This window comes from Rhinolophus sinicus, chromosome 2, assembly GCF_057876585.1.
Source record: "Rhinolophus sinicus isolate RSI-liver-muscle chromosome 2, RSI-T2T, whole genome shotgun sequence".
NCBI lineage: Eukaryota > Metazoa > Chordata > Mammalia > Chiroptera > Rhinolophidae > Rhinolophus > Rhinolophus sinicus.
Window position 1 is genome coordinate 113,665,718 of NC_142502.1, and position 14,940 is coordinate 113,680,657.

A 14,940-nucleotide genomic window follows, 5' to 3' on the forward strand; every position below is an offset into this window, starting at 1 on the left:
AAGATTTTTGATCAAGATTTGTGGGCAGCACCCCAGTTTCACATACATGTTTGGGCAGTGGGGTGCTGGTGCAGGAGGGTGCTGGACCCAGTCGGGACAGCGGGCTTCCAGTTCTGCCTCCCAGCACCGGGCTGCGGAAATGTCACTCAGTGCTACGGGGTCCTTCTCCCCCGTGAGCAGGGGTGCAGGCGCTGGGGGGGGGGGGGGGGCTTTAAAGGTCCTTCCAATGAAAAACGTTTCATGTCCGTGAGGATCATCGACTAAGAAATTACCGCACTCAAAAATGTATTTACTTTTTAAATTTGCTGGAAGAGTGTAAGCTTTTACGGTTTGTTGTTTGTTTGTTTTGTTTTTGGTTACTTTAGGTTTGTTCTTTAATGGGACTACCGTGTATATTAAGTTTAAAGAGTTCTGACCTCTTCCAGTTGCAGACCTACGGTGGCCTCACTGCTCGTGCCACAGCTGGGAGCGTGATGGGTGGGCCCACTCGCACCGTGCCCTGCATAGAGAGGGCCCGTCAGAAGGGACCTGCAGCACGGTCGGCTGTGGCTCCCAAGTTCCTGGTCGCTTTCATCTGCATAGAGCCAGGTGTCACCCTTAGTAGTGGGATTTCAGTAAGAGGGACCCTACCGTACCATTGTCATGTCTCCTCCTCTTACATGGGAATTAGGCAGCCATTTGGGAAATAAATGCCTCTTTTTCTGTTTGATATACTGACACCCACTGTATTGGTTTGTCTTCAGATTTTTATGCTCGCTTATCTATCATACATTTTTCTTCTGGTCATTTTATTTCATAAAAGAGATTCTAATGAAATTAATTGGAAGTTTTATTAGTTTGGCCTATTTCATTTAAAGGGACCACATAAAGTTAAACTTTCCAAATTTTGATTCCACCTGCCTTTTCCAGTACACGTTCCAGTGTAATATAACTGAATCACTAGACTAACTCTTACGCTGCGTTAATTGATTTCAGGATTTTTTTCAAAATGTGTCAGAAATCCACAAAAACCCAAAAAGTTGATATTTTCACTATTTTATGCATTTGATAACAACAATTTGAGCTGCTTTGTATGTAAGTGACATTATAGTTATGTATAAAAATTTTGGATATTCATTCGGATATATCTGACCATCAAGGCAAGAAGGTTAAAAAAGTGCTACGTATTTTTTTCTCTTTGCAGAGTATTCGACCAACACCACAAAATGACGCTATAACGGTACACTTTAAACCAACTACCTTAAAAGCTTCAGAAAGTAAATATACCAAAGTTGCAAGTATTAGTTTTGATGGTAAGTATTCACCTTTTTCTCTCTAATATAGTGGCTTATTTTGATAAACTACAAAGCAACTAAGTCAACATCTTAGTATAGAAATCCAGACCATTTTACAATCAGATTTTACACAGCTTAGGTTGGTTTTTCTTGTAAACCATCACAAACTCTTGATTGTTTCATGAAAGAAAATATAACTTCATAAACCTAAATTAGTATTGGCAAATACACTGGATTAGAATTAAATTTTTGTAATCTGGGCTCTTCCACATACATTCCAGTTATGCATTTCATTATGAAGTCATTCATTTTTGTAATTGGGTGATAATATATTTGAATTTCGGAAGCATGTCCGAATTTGAGAGCAGGAATAAAGTATTGTCTGTAACATTTTCATACATTGTCTTTTATAAGCAAGGCAGATGGTCCTGCCTAAGCTAAAATAATAGCCTTTATGATAGAATTGTCAAATTAGGTAAATATTATACTACATATTTTGATACTTGGAATGTTATTCCAGACTTTAACATATTTTAATACCTAGTATGTTTTTATTAATTTTTGCTCACTTTACTGCAATATTTATTGTATTTGCTGTCACAAAATTTTTCAAATAGTGGTTTAATAGTTGCTGAACTGTATATGTAACTAAATTTAATGAGAACGGAAACTCCAGATGGGGCTTTTGTCATCAGGGTCCATGCAGCTTGCACTCTGGCTTCATGACAGAGCCACCTCTTCTCTCAGTCCATGTTTTAAGGCTCAACTCCTCAGTAGATGACAGTATTTGATCACTGAGTGACCTGCAGGTAGCAGAACACTGGGACACTCTACACTGTGTCTGAAAGAGAGCACCAGTGCTTACGGCTCAGACGGGCTTCTCAGGGGCTGGGCCCCGGCTTCAGTCTTCATCCCATCAGCTCAGAGCACACCCGGAGCAAATCCAGATGAAATATGTGACATGCTGTCATAATCCAGCTGTCAAGAGCTGATATTATTGAAGGTTTTGATGCTGCACTTATTTCCAAGTCTGTGATAAATTGTCTTCTGTGTTGCTAAGATACCGCAGTCATGGCCTCCAGCGTCAGTCTCCGCATCAACAGGTACACTCCTTGTCCTACCAAGGAACAGAGGGGCCAGTAGGAAGTCCTGAGCCCTGAGAACACTTGGGGCCCACCCTCCCAGTAAGCCCAGGGAATGGCAATGCGCCCCGGCCGTGTCTTTCCAGGCCCCCCGCTCTTCCCTTCTCACTTCGGGACTGAACCCACTGAATGTTCATTCTGGAGATGAATGAATGGCAGTAATGTAGGTTCTTCTGAGATCAGAGATTCTAAAAGAAGTATTTTCAAGAAATTATGCAAAATTAAATACAGAGACAAAGGGAAAGCATCTTTTAAGCAAGTGCTACGTTCCTTAAAAGTGGTTGTTTTTATCAAGGGAGAACCCCTCACCTCACCCTACCACCACCCCAGATCCCCACACACAATACCACTGAAGTTGCTGTGAAAATCAATGGGACCTGTTACCAGAATGCACCATCTATATTAACACTTCAGTGTTCACTTAACCAAGCAAGCATCTTTCTCATCAAGTCACTATTCGTTGTGATTTTTAACTGAATTTTCTTGAGGTTTTTGAAAACTTCATTTACTAAACTATCATTAATAAGATACCATGAAATATGTAAATTATGGCCCTTGTGATCAACTTTGCATCAGAATAAACAGCGAAAAAGTAAAAGCATTGAAAAATGGCTATGCAGCAAGCAGAAAGAAATGAAGCTTAATGGGGGTTTTCAAAATCTGAAGTCACCGTCTGTACGTAGCCACATACTAGATGTCATGCCATTTTTTTTGTTTTTTGTGCTAAAGCTGGGTAACATCCATTTGCAGAACTCACGTGTCAATTCTCCTAAGTAGAAATGCTCCTGAAGTACTTTAAAGGGGATGAAAACAAACAGCTTCTTTATTTGCTTTGAAAGGAACAGCCAGTGGGTCTCCAGATGGGATCCAACTAAATCCACTTCTGTAATCCCAGAGGGAATTATGTGGAACCGCTGCCTTCATCTGTGAGGACACTATGGTGGCAAGCAGGGGCATCTCCTCTTCCACTGAGTTAGGGTGGCTAACACAAGAAGTCAGAGCTCATGCCCTACTTGGTGGGTATTTATAGCACAACTCTGGCCGTATAAGGAGCATTATTTCTTTCTCAGTGAAGTTGAAAACCTGCAGTTCTCAATAAGGGCCAGTTTCGTTCCCAGGGACATTTGGCAGAGTCTGCAGAAATTTTTGATTGTCACAGCTGGCGGTACTACTGATATCTAGCAAGCAGAGGCCCAAGACACTGCTAAACATCCCACAGTGCACTGGCCAGCCACCCCACCGCAAAGGTTTCATCTGGCCTAAAATGTCAGTAGTGCTGCAGTTAAGCCCTGCTAATATGAGCAAAGCCATCACTTAGAGACGTAGCTCAAATACAGTTTTTCCTCCTGAATTGTGTTCACTTGCTAATTCCTCACTTGTTTGTCTCATTACAGGAAATTTAAAACATTTTTCCTTTTTATATGAAAAATGTGATATTTGATTTAAAATGTAAAACTATTCTGTCTGTCAGTTTGAAAGCTCAGCTTTCTTTTTAAGATTTTATCAGTCCACATAGTCATTCTCACACTTCTCTGTGTAACCTCTTTGGTAACAACAGGTGACATATTTTTTTACGTGTATGCTTCCTTTCAGCATCAAAGGCAAAAAAACCATCTCAGTTTTCTGGCAAAATCACTGTGAAAGCAAAAGAAAAGAGTTATTCTAAGCTTGAAATACCATATCAAGCAGAAGTGTTGGATGGGTGAGTTTCTCTTTAAAATAAATTCTGTTTTCCTGCTAATTGACTTTAGCAAAAGTAGTAGCCAAATTCACATAAATTCCATGGCAGTATTGTTGAAAAGAACAACTTCAACTGTAAAGGACAAAAATCTCTATATTTTGTTTATTTTTTACTTTCTTAGAAGAAAAAGGTAAATGGGATGATATAAGTTGAACTTGCCGTGAATTCTTAATGATTCGATGATATGATAGAATAATGAATTTATTTTCAAATAATATTTAAATCATTTGAACCATTCCTCTCTAATTCCTTTTGTAACATGAAAGTGGTTGTGGTTTGTTATTAAAGTATATGGTCTGTCACCCCAATTAATTTAATAAAAAGTTTAAATTAAAAATAAAGAACTATCAATAAAATAAATAATAAAGTATATTGTCACTTGAAACAAAATCATTTGTATTCCTTTATAAACTTGTATATGTGCTGCCGAAGCGAGCACAGTATTCCTTTATAAACTTGTATATACTGTTGTAGAATTACAACTTTTTATAAATGGGCACTAATAGATGCAGCTCATTTTCTAATTATACTATAAATAATAATAGTTTAATATCCAACTTGGTGTGGGGGCTCAATTTAACAAAGCTGGTTGGAATTGAGTAATAAACATGATTCTTTTTAAAGTAGCTTAAAACTTTTTCTGTTAACACATTTTTGGTTTTAATTTTTTATTATGTATAATTCCATAGAAAATAGTTCTTTATATTACATTTCAATATTTTGCAAGCTAAATTTTGTTTTAAATCATGTGTTCAATCACTAAAATATTTATAGTTCTAATTCTCTAATAATAGTTATTTATGCTAAACATAAATTATTCACAACAAAAGAACTACGATTTCCAATTAACACATGGAAATAAAAATGATTTATTTTGTTTATGTTTTTGTTTTGTTTTTACATAGTTATTTGGGATTTGATCACGCTGCAACATTATTTCACATCCGAGACAGTCCTGCCGACCCTGTGGAAAGGCCAATTTACCTTACTAACACTTTCAGTTTTGGGATCCTCATTCATGATGTGTTGCTACCAGAAGAAGCCAAAACAATGTTTAAAGTATGTGTGGATCCTTATACTTTTAACTGTACTGATCTGCTAACTAGATGATGCTGACATGTTTTTTTCTCTCCCATCATTCCCTAGGTTCACAACTTCAGCAAACCAGTCTTAATTCTTCCAAATGAATCAGGATACATTTTTACCCTGTTTTTTATGCCATCCACATCATCCATGCACGTAGATAACAACATCTTACTTATTACCAATGCTTCTAAATTTCATTTGCCTGTGCGGGTATATACAGGCTTTTTAGATGTAAGTATGTCACCTACCTTTAGAATTTAAACTCCCTACCCATCTTCTGTGTTTTCAGGTATCAGTAGGCAGTCGTCATCAGCAGGCACCCTTGCATTTTGCTGTTTTCTGTGTTTACAAGTAGATTTCATTCCTCCCTACTCAGTACTTTACAGATAACTGGATTTCACCCTTCCCAGCAGCCGTCTCCCCTGGCCATACACTTGAATCCTCTAGTTACAGTCTCCACTTAGATCTTCTCCACATTCTGCTTTCTCTTGATTTTGCTGTTAATCTGTTACAATCATGGGGAAGCTAAAAATGAACAAAATGGGGGGAAAAAACGAATGAGCAGGAAAAGAACAATACAAGGAGGTTGAAGAGGGAATTATATAAGGAAGAGACTTCCAAAACCAGGAAGTATCAGGGTGAAGAAAAGAAAGGTGGTAAAGGTACACAGGTGGAATGGTAATCTAATCATGGCGCAGAACGGAAGAATAAAGGTCTTTCGGTGCAGAAAATAAGCCAGGGAAAAAATCCAAAGTGTCCTGAGAGTAGTCAGTGAAGGAAATTTAGGTAAGAAGTAAAACTGATATGAAAGATAAAAAGATAATGCGAACATAGAAATGCAGTTCTCCAAAAAGAATTTTAGGGCTGGAGGGGCCTTCAGTATTACTCTGCTCCTTCATTTATTTTGCTGAAACGATGTTTTCATGAATGCATGTTGTTTACTGAGACCAAGGTCTTTTTGCCTAATCCTCTAGGGCTCCCTCCACTTACCCCCTCCCAGTACTTCAGCTTCCTGCTTCTTTATGTGCCTTCAGAGGACACAGCTGTTCAGTAGAGACCACGACTATTTTCATTTTGATTACTGAAAATATTTTCATTGTACAAAGTTCTTAATTATATTTTATATATGTGTGTATGTGTGCATATTTACATAAAATATAGAAACTTTATCTTAATATAGTCACTTTCTCTTGGTAACATTCTCTTTTATAGTATGACTTTATATTTAATCTAGTTCTTTTATATCTTTCCAGTACTTTGTATTACCCCCCAAAATAGAGGAACGTTTCATAGATTTTGGTGTACTGAGTGCTACAGAAGCAAGTAATATTTTATTTGCAATTATAAACAGCAATCCAATTGAGGTAAAAAAAAAACCTGTTTTTATTCTAAATCACATTTAAGGATTTTATGCTGTGCTACAGTGATCACTTATATCTTTCTCTTTTTTAAGTTGGCTATAAAAAGTTGGCACATCATAGGAGATGGCTTATCAATAGAACTCGTAGCTACTGAAAGAGGCAATAGAACCACAATAATTTCAAGCCTTCCAGAGTTAGAAAAATCCTCTTTGCCAGACCACTCATCAGTAAGTAAACTTTCTTATTATTTTCTTTAAACTTCAGATGTACGTCTAAAGCACAGATAAGACTGTTCCCATCTTGCATACTTCTGGTCATATTTTTATAGGAATCACAATAGCATCGGGTATGTGGTACTGAAAGGACCTTGTGGGTTATGTACTTGAACCCCTCTCATTATGATGATGATGAGGGCACTTGAAATGCAAAGGAGTTAAGTTCTACCCTGTCATCAAAAATTCTGTAACAAGCAAAATTTCAGTTGTCTTTTTTTAACACAAGTGTCGTGACAGGAGAAATTCCCATAGGTCCCAGACTAACCCATGTCCATTGAACTTGCCGGGCAGAAGTGCTAGGCCTGCATGTGGTAGAAAGTGTGTGTAGCTCTGCTGTAATACTTCCCGGCAGTTCTCTGCACTGGTGAGGAGTCTCAGAGAGGCGAGCATTGCTGATCCCACCCCGGGACTTTTTTCTGTCTTACAAATGCACAGCTGGTTGTAAAAGCCCAAAACCAGAGAAAGTGAGCCTAGTCTCAGCAGTGCTGAGGAGGGAGCTTGCTCAAGACAGACTCAGAACCCCTATGAGGGGTATGACGTACCTCGTCTGTAGGTTGGGATGGGACTTCTTTGTCTCAAAGAAGGAAGAGCAGATGTCCTGATGCACTGATGGACCACAGATGACGCTTCCACAGAATGTCACCAGTTATAAAAACTGCTTTCAACAGTGCATGCTGGATGAGCCTCACAGCAGTGTGTTTGGAGGGCAGTTTGGCAGTATGCTTGTACACCACTCCTCAGGGTTCTTTCCGTGGGAGTAACTTAAAGGACCAAAAACTGAGAATGAAGATGTTTGTAAAAGCATTATTAAGGATTCCATAACGGGAAACAGCCAAGTGCATAAAGGAAATCCTGATTCTATGGTTGAATATTGAAAAAAATAACAAAATTATAAATGTGATTATGTATAGAAACTTGGAAAATGATTTATGAAAAAGTAGGAAACAGTACTAAATAATGGATTCTAATTGCATAATTGGATATTTGAATAGTGGCAGATTTATGGGGTTTACATTTTAATAATTTATAATGTTTTAAATTTGATTCAGAAATAAAGCCTCCTTTTAAAACAAAAAGAATATGCTCATGAGACGTAATATTTGTCATTCCAGCTAAAATTTTATTTTTAATACAGATGAAATGCTGAAAAAAGATAACGAGGCCAGTCATTAATGTGTTTTTTAACAATGAAGTTAGATTAAATGTTTGTATGTTTGTCTAATCTCAGATGGTTGCATTATACTGTTTCCTAATAAGACATTATAAATTAATAATTTAAGAAATCTGGATCATTTCCTAGCAGTAAGTAGCATGTGTTAACACATACTCTTTAAATTTGAGAGCCATTCAACAACATAAAGCCTGTTTGACAGTTTAGGGTTTTGGAATTCATTTTAGTGTAAAACTATAAATATAAAACAAGGGGCAGACAGAGATCACTGTTACAAACACTTACTTAAAATAGGAAGTTGTAGTGAGTTGCCAACTTCAAAATAGCAACTCCACAAAGTGATTTTTTAGTTTATAATGCTGAAACTTTCAACTGTTTTCTAAAAAGCCATACCTATCAACTAAATTAGTGTCTGTTCATATGAAACACACATTGCCAACAACTCTGTGCTCCTCAGACCGGTGTTCTGAGCTGGGTAGTTACAGAAGCATGATGAAAACATTACAGTTGTACCAAACCAACACCAGTGCTTCTAAAAAGGGGAAAGTGGGTATGTTTGATATATCAGTTTTTGTTATTTTGCTGTAAACGTGAATTCTAGATAAAATACAACTAATATCTAAAGTACAAAACACAAAATGAATTTTGTGGGTGTTTTGGTAATTTTATGATTGACTAGAATAAGTGCCAGAAACATCAACAAATAGGTTGAGAAAACAAAGACCCTATTCTTCTTTCAAATTGGTACTGCTTAACCCTCCCATGGGATGTTTTCATACCACCCCATTTCAGTTGCTCTGAAGACATGTTTATTAACCAGAAACTTAAATTCAGAACTTGAAGCAGAGCCAGCTTTGTGTGTACTTGTGCCCTGATGTGGTTGAAGAGTTGGTGGGAGGCCGCGTCCCTCTGCTCCACCCTCACCCTCTTCATCCATGCAGCTACAAGGGTGCTGCCTGAGGACCGTGCCCTGCCCCACCTGGGAGCTGGGATCTGATGTTCCTCAGGGACCTGGTTTTGAGAGGCGTTTGTGCATGACAATCCGGTACCTCTGAGCTGTGCTGGTGTGCGTTAGGCTTCGGAATTAGTCCATCGGCACAGCCTTCTCCATTTGAGTGGGAACTTCACCTTGCAGGGCTAATGAAGGATGTCATTTCTGCTGCACACAGGTCATACTGGCGTCAGGCTATTTTGCTGTGTTCAGAGTCAAACTGACTGCAAAAAAACTGGAAGGGATTCATGATGGAGCCATACAGATCACAACAGACTATGAGGTAAGAACTGTATGGGGGAGACTCATGTCAATGGTATTTTTCTGAATAATTCAGTTCTTTTTTGTTTTTATAGAAACAGAAAACTGTTTACTTATAAAGTTACAGTTTACCTGTTTTATACCTTAAAAACTGAGCTTTTGAGAATATTTTACTGAATATTGGTGTTCATTAGCCTATAAAACCCAAACCCCTTGACTAAAAGCAACTTCAAAAAAAAATGCCTTTGGCACATTTCGAATTGTTCTGTTAGAAAGCTGCTTAGCAGTGGTTAGAGTATTGCACAGCCCCCGGCTGGAATCCCTGAGGGAGAGCCCCCTGATTCTTCCTGCAGTCATAAATACTCTCCTGGGTAACGTTTCTGGAAAGGACGGGAAAGGCAGAAACATCAGGAAGTCACATCTTAATTTGAGTTCTCAGCAAGTGTATTTACATGATTCGTCCTCAGTCAAGGCACAAAATGAAGATGGTGGAGCTCTTTGAGGACTCCTGTGGGTTTGAGATGTAGCAACCAGTGAGATTTTAAATGAATGTTTGTCTGCCCAACCTAAATATTCAATTTAATATGCAAAAGCTCATTGGAAAGTTGTGAACTGCTGACTTCAACAGGTTGCTACCCTTGTTCTCCAGCCTGTTCTCAGCACACATAACCCCCTACATGAAAGAAAACCAATTCAGAATAAACAGACTCGGTCGTTTATTAATAAATGACTTGTCGGGAGTATATCAAATTAATTCCAAAAAAGTTTTCACTCATGATAGAAATAAATGTATTTTATAGCAAAGACAAGTTTTTGTTAGTATTGATGAAAATAAGAATTAGGAAAAAATACTTAGAGAAACATCTTTGTGAGTTACAAATGAGTGTGAGTTAAGATTCAAAATCTAGAATGTTCCATTCATTTCTCTAAATTAGGTTGATATTAATTTACTGCTATATACAATAAAGAGAGAGCATGTATTACTATAAAAGCTGGATTTTTCATACATTGTTTTAGGAGTACAATTATACTTTTTAAAATCTAATAATCTACAAAATTATGAAAAAAATGTATTCTTTATTCCTTTCCCAGTCTTTGCTCTTGTTTACCATGTTTTCAATGAATCGATAAGAAGTAAGTACATGGAAATGTGTTTTGTGGAGTGCATTGGACAGGCCAAACAGTTCCCTGGGTGACTTTAATATTGCTTAAGAGTTGGTTATTGCTCATACAAGTCCCAAGATGAGGTTTTAATGCCCAGGTAACACAGTAACGGTCCAGATCAGTCTGTCCCTAACACGCCCTCCTTTGTGGTCCGTCTGCTCACCCCGCAGGTCCTGACGATTCCTGTGAAGGCTGTGATCGCAGTGGGCTCGCTGACGTGCTTCCCAAAGCACGTGGTCCTTCCTCCGTCCTTTCCGGTAAGACAGTTAACTTACAGACTTTTCCATGCTAGTTTTGTCTCTGCCTTTCCCCCGTGTTCCTCCAATTCAACAGAAAAGTCAGTTATTCTTTATTGATCTCTTATTTTAAGGTAAGACATTGCACCCGGTTTTTTAGGAGATAAAAAGAGGAATAAGAAATGCTCCCTTTTCTCAGAGAGCTTTCTATCTGGAACGGGAAATGGGCCCATGATTCAGAGATGTGATGCAGGGTGTAGGAATGGCCCTGAGATGGGTAAACACAAAGTGCTGTGAGGGAAATACACATCCAGTTGATGAAGGTGTCCTGTGAGTGGGCTCAGAAGGTCTTCTGAGGGACAGCTGCATTTCAGGCCCAGGGGACAACCTGACAGACACAGCAGTCAAGTCTGCGATGGCTTTGGGTGAGTGGCCCAGTTTGGCAAGAATGGAGGGAAGTTTCAGGAGAAAAATTAGTATGAGGGTCATACTAACAGAAGCAGGTGTGGGTAGGCATGTCGCTAGAGGAAACGAAAATGTGACTTAGAGTGGGGCCTGGAGAGCAGGGAGAAAAGAAACTCAGAAACCAGGAGACAGCCACTGCCTCCTGGGGAAGGCGATGCGGTCAGTTGAAGACACGCAGGGACACACGGGAGTGTCACCCTGTGGCAGGAGACATGGCAGGTTAGGAGAGACAGTACCTTGCGAGATCGTAACATTATATGCAGTAAAACCTAAATTCAAAAGTTAGCTCCTTAAAAATATAAATTGTGAGTTAGCAGGTTCTGCACATTGAAGGTTGGGTCTTAATTAAATCTTTGTCTTGTCATCCCACTTGGTACTGGCATGTGGGACTCGACTTTGTTCTTTACCGAAAAGGACCTCGTTCTTTCAGTTGCCTTTCAGTCAGTGGTCTCCTTAATCACTGTGTAAATCCTGCAGTAAATGAGAGAGCATCTGTATGAAAAGAAGGTGCTGGTTTTGAAAGACTGCAGATAAACTTTCAGATCTCTTCAGGTGGCTCACAGGACCAGACATGTGCTGCGGTTACAAATTAACTTGGTAACCATGTTGGTCGGGCTGCTCTAACAAAGGGCCATAGGCTGGGCGGCTTACACAACAAACATTCATATCTCATGGTTCTGGAGGCTGGGAAGTCTAAGATCAAGGTGCTGGCAGATCCGTGGTGCAGGCCCCCTGCCAGGTTTTACAAATGCTGTCTTCTCATTGTATCATCACTTAGCATGAGGAGCAGAGCAGGGGGCAAGCTCTGGTCTGGCTCCTTCTAAGCGCACCAGTCCCCTTCCTGAGGCCCCACCCTCATGACGTAATCACCTCCAAAGGCCTCACCCCCTAACACCATCACATCAGGGGCTAAGATTCCACATAGAAATTCTGGGGGGACACAAACTTTCAGTCCACAACAGTGACCAAATTCTGTGAAGTCTTTTATCAGATGGAGAATACTAGAGCTAACTGATAAAAACAATACTTAAGAATAAACATTTTAAATAACTCTCCATTTAATACTTAGTATTTGAATACTGTTGTAAAATTAACTTGAATATCTGTTACCTCTTTTGACCCCCTCCATATCCCTGAAAGACAAGACACGCACACGAGAAGAGTAGTTATTACAAGTACATGAAGACTAGGTGACTTCTGCGGACACAGCTGGGTAGAGGCCGTGCTGGGCGCAGGCCGTCTGCTTCCCGCTCTTGTGTTCCTCCCATCACAGCTGCACACCTGCCTTCTGATGTCTGTCTACTGGGGTTTCCTCTGGCTCGACTGCCAGTGCTGAGTGTTAGTCTTCACCTCACCATCGTTTGACTTTCCTATGCATTCTCTTAACTTCTGTGTCTTCTAATACCAGTGGGTATGCTCAGGTTATAAGAACATAAACTTCTGTATTCAGGCAAAAGAAAGTAAAAGGTTATAGCAGGATTCTTACTAAGGACTTTTTAAATCACATGACTTTTTACTGAAAATCTACTACCCTGTCATAGGGAGCCACATGCAGCTGATAAGAGCAGTTATTGATGATTTAATGGTTTAATCTGTATGCTGTTTTAATAAGATATTTGATAACCTATACTTTTAAAAGAGGTCTCTTTGGCACAAGTGCTATCTTTCTTTTATAAAGAAAATACTTTCTTCTGAGGAAAAGAGGTCTGGTTTTTTTGGTCTTTTACTTTGGAATTCACTTATTTCATCCTGAATCTGGATACTTGTAGGGTACCCTGCCCCTGGTATAAACAAACTTTGCTGAGCAAACCATCAGTGACATTTCCTTTATTCAATGCTGTCTCTGTGTGTACCTTTGTTGGCATACTCAATATTGCAACATAAAATGTGAACGTTTTCACTTTAATTCATTTTCACAAATTGCAGAGCTTTGTCCTGCTAATTTTTCTGTAACAGGCGATAAAAACAACAACAAAGAGATCTATATATATACAGAGGGTGCCAAAAAATGTATACACATTTTAAGAAAGGAAAACTATTAAAATTGTAATACTTAATATATACTGATAACAAAAGATGAATACAAGTCACGTTTGACTTCTGCAATTACAAGAGGTGCTCAAAGTGGTGACCATCTGGGGCTAGACACTTCTGATTATGGCAAACTACTACTTGATCAATCAACATTGACCAAAGGGTCCACTTGTGTACATTTTTTTGGCACCCCCAGAGTATAGGAGCTCTGATTGCAAATTTAGAGATTATCAACTGATGGAAAATTTAAATGTCCTTTGACCTGTAGTTTCCTAGAAACATGTCTGTCTGCTTTTAAGTGTGTGTTCTTAACAAAACCCAACCATATGCACATTAGTTTGTTTGTGTGTTTTCTTCAGGGGAAGATAGTTCATCAAAGTTTAAATATTATGAACTCCTTCTCACAGAAGGTAAAGATACAGCAGATACGATCTTTGTCAGAAGATGTGCGGTTTTACTACAAACGATTACGGAGCAATAAGGAAGACTTGGAGCCAGGGAAAAAATCAAAGGTTAGAAGTGTCCTGTTTGAGAATTGCAATCTATGAGTGTTTGTTATTTGACCTTCTATGGACTTGGTACTCATGGTTCTCCTGTGCCTTTTCATAGATTGCAAACATTTATTTTGACCCTGGACTGCAGTGTGGGGATCACTGCTATGTTGGCTTGCCTTTTCTGTCCAAATGTAAGTGACCTTGCTGTTCTTTCTCATGCCCTTCATTCCCCCAAAATATTCTTTAATGAACAGGTACCACTTTTAAAGTCCATCCCTAGCTCTCGGGCTGTAGAAATCATTTGTAGGAAAATGGGTGAGTGGATATGATGTAGGATGGGTATGTCGTAACTTACGTTCTGTGTTTTAGCTGAACCCAAAGTGCCACTGGGGGTGGCCATGCAGGAAGAGACGTGGGATGCCGACTGGGATCTGCATCAAAGCCTCTTCAAAGGATGGATGGGAATAAAGGAAAACTCAGGTCATAGGTGAGATGTTTCACTTTAAGTATTTTAGCTGTTTTTACAAGTACAATGGTACTCCCTAAGTGTTCTTTTTTTTTCAAAATTTTTTATTGGGGAACAGTGTGTTTTTCCAGGACGCATCAGCTCCAAGTCAAGTCATTGTCCTTCAATCTACCATGTTTCCCTGAAAATAAGACCTAGCCAGACAATCAGCTCTAATGCATCTTTTGGAGCAAAAATTAATATAAGACCAGGTTTTATTTCACTCTAATATAAAATTGGGTCTAATATAATATAATATAATATAATATAATATAATATAATATAATATAATATAATACTGGGTATAATATAATATAATACCAGGTCTAATATAATATATCATATAATATAATACTGGGTCTTATATTAATTTTTGCTCCAAAAGACACATTAGAGCTGGTTGTCCAGCTAGATCTTATTTTTGGGGAAACATGGTAGCTGTGGAAGGCGTAGCTCAGCTCCAAGTCTAGTCGCCATTTTCAATCCTAGTTGCAGGGGGCGCAGCCCACCATCCCATGCGGGAATTGAACCGGCAGCCTTGTGAAGAGCTCATGCTCTAACCAACTGAGCCATCTGGCTGCCCCCTCAAAATGTTATTCTTACGTGAGCCTACTTCACTTCTCTATAGCTAAGAAAATATGCCTAATCTTCAGAAAATTCTTCAGGAGGCATCTTGAATTGCCATTTTAATTGTATATTGCTCAGAAATATACACGCTACCATTTTCTTTTCTTCATACC

At 38.8% G+C, this 14,940-nt stretch overlaps 1 protein-coding gene across 3 annotated transcripts in view; it reads left to right on the forward strand.

Moving 5' to 3' along the window:
- Window positions 1-14,940, forward strand: part of TMEM131 (transmembrane protein 131) — a 178,125-nt gene that overhangs the window by 118,182 nt on the left and 45,003 nt on the right. For 2 of the 3 annotated variants that reach the window (XM_019716511.3, XM_019716512.3), the window contains exons 12-22: window positions 1,184-1,292; window positions 4,010-4,118; window positions 5,063-5,216; window positions 5,304-5,474; window positions 6,497-6,607; window positions 6,697-6,831; window positions 9,220-9,324; window positions 10,637-10,723; window positions 13,561-13,713; window positions 13,811-13,886; window positions 14,065-14,182. In XM_019716511.3, the coding sequence (XP_019572070.3) occupies window positions 1,184-1,292; window positions 4,010-4,118; window positions 5,063-5,216; window positions 5,304-5,474; window positions 6,497-6,607; window positions 6,697-6,831; window positions 9,220-9,324; window positions 10,637-10,723; window positions 13,561-13,713; window positions 13,811-13,886; window positions 14,065-14,182 (1,328 nt within the window). The remainder of the gene's footprint in view (window positions 1-1,183; window positions 1,293-4,009; window positions 4,119-5,062; window positions 5,217-5,303; window positions 5,475-6,496; window positions 6,608-6,696; window positions 6,832-9,219; window positions 9,325-10,636; window positions 10,724-13,560; window positions 13,714-13,810; window positions 13,887-14,064; window positions 14,183-14,940) is intronic. The other variant, XM_074332565.2, reaches the window with a different exon arrangement.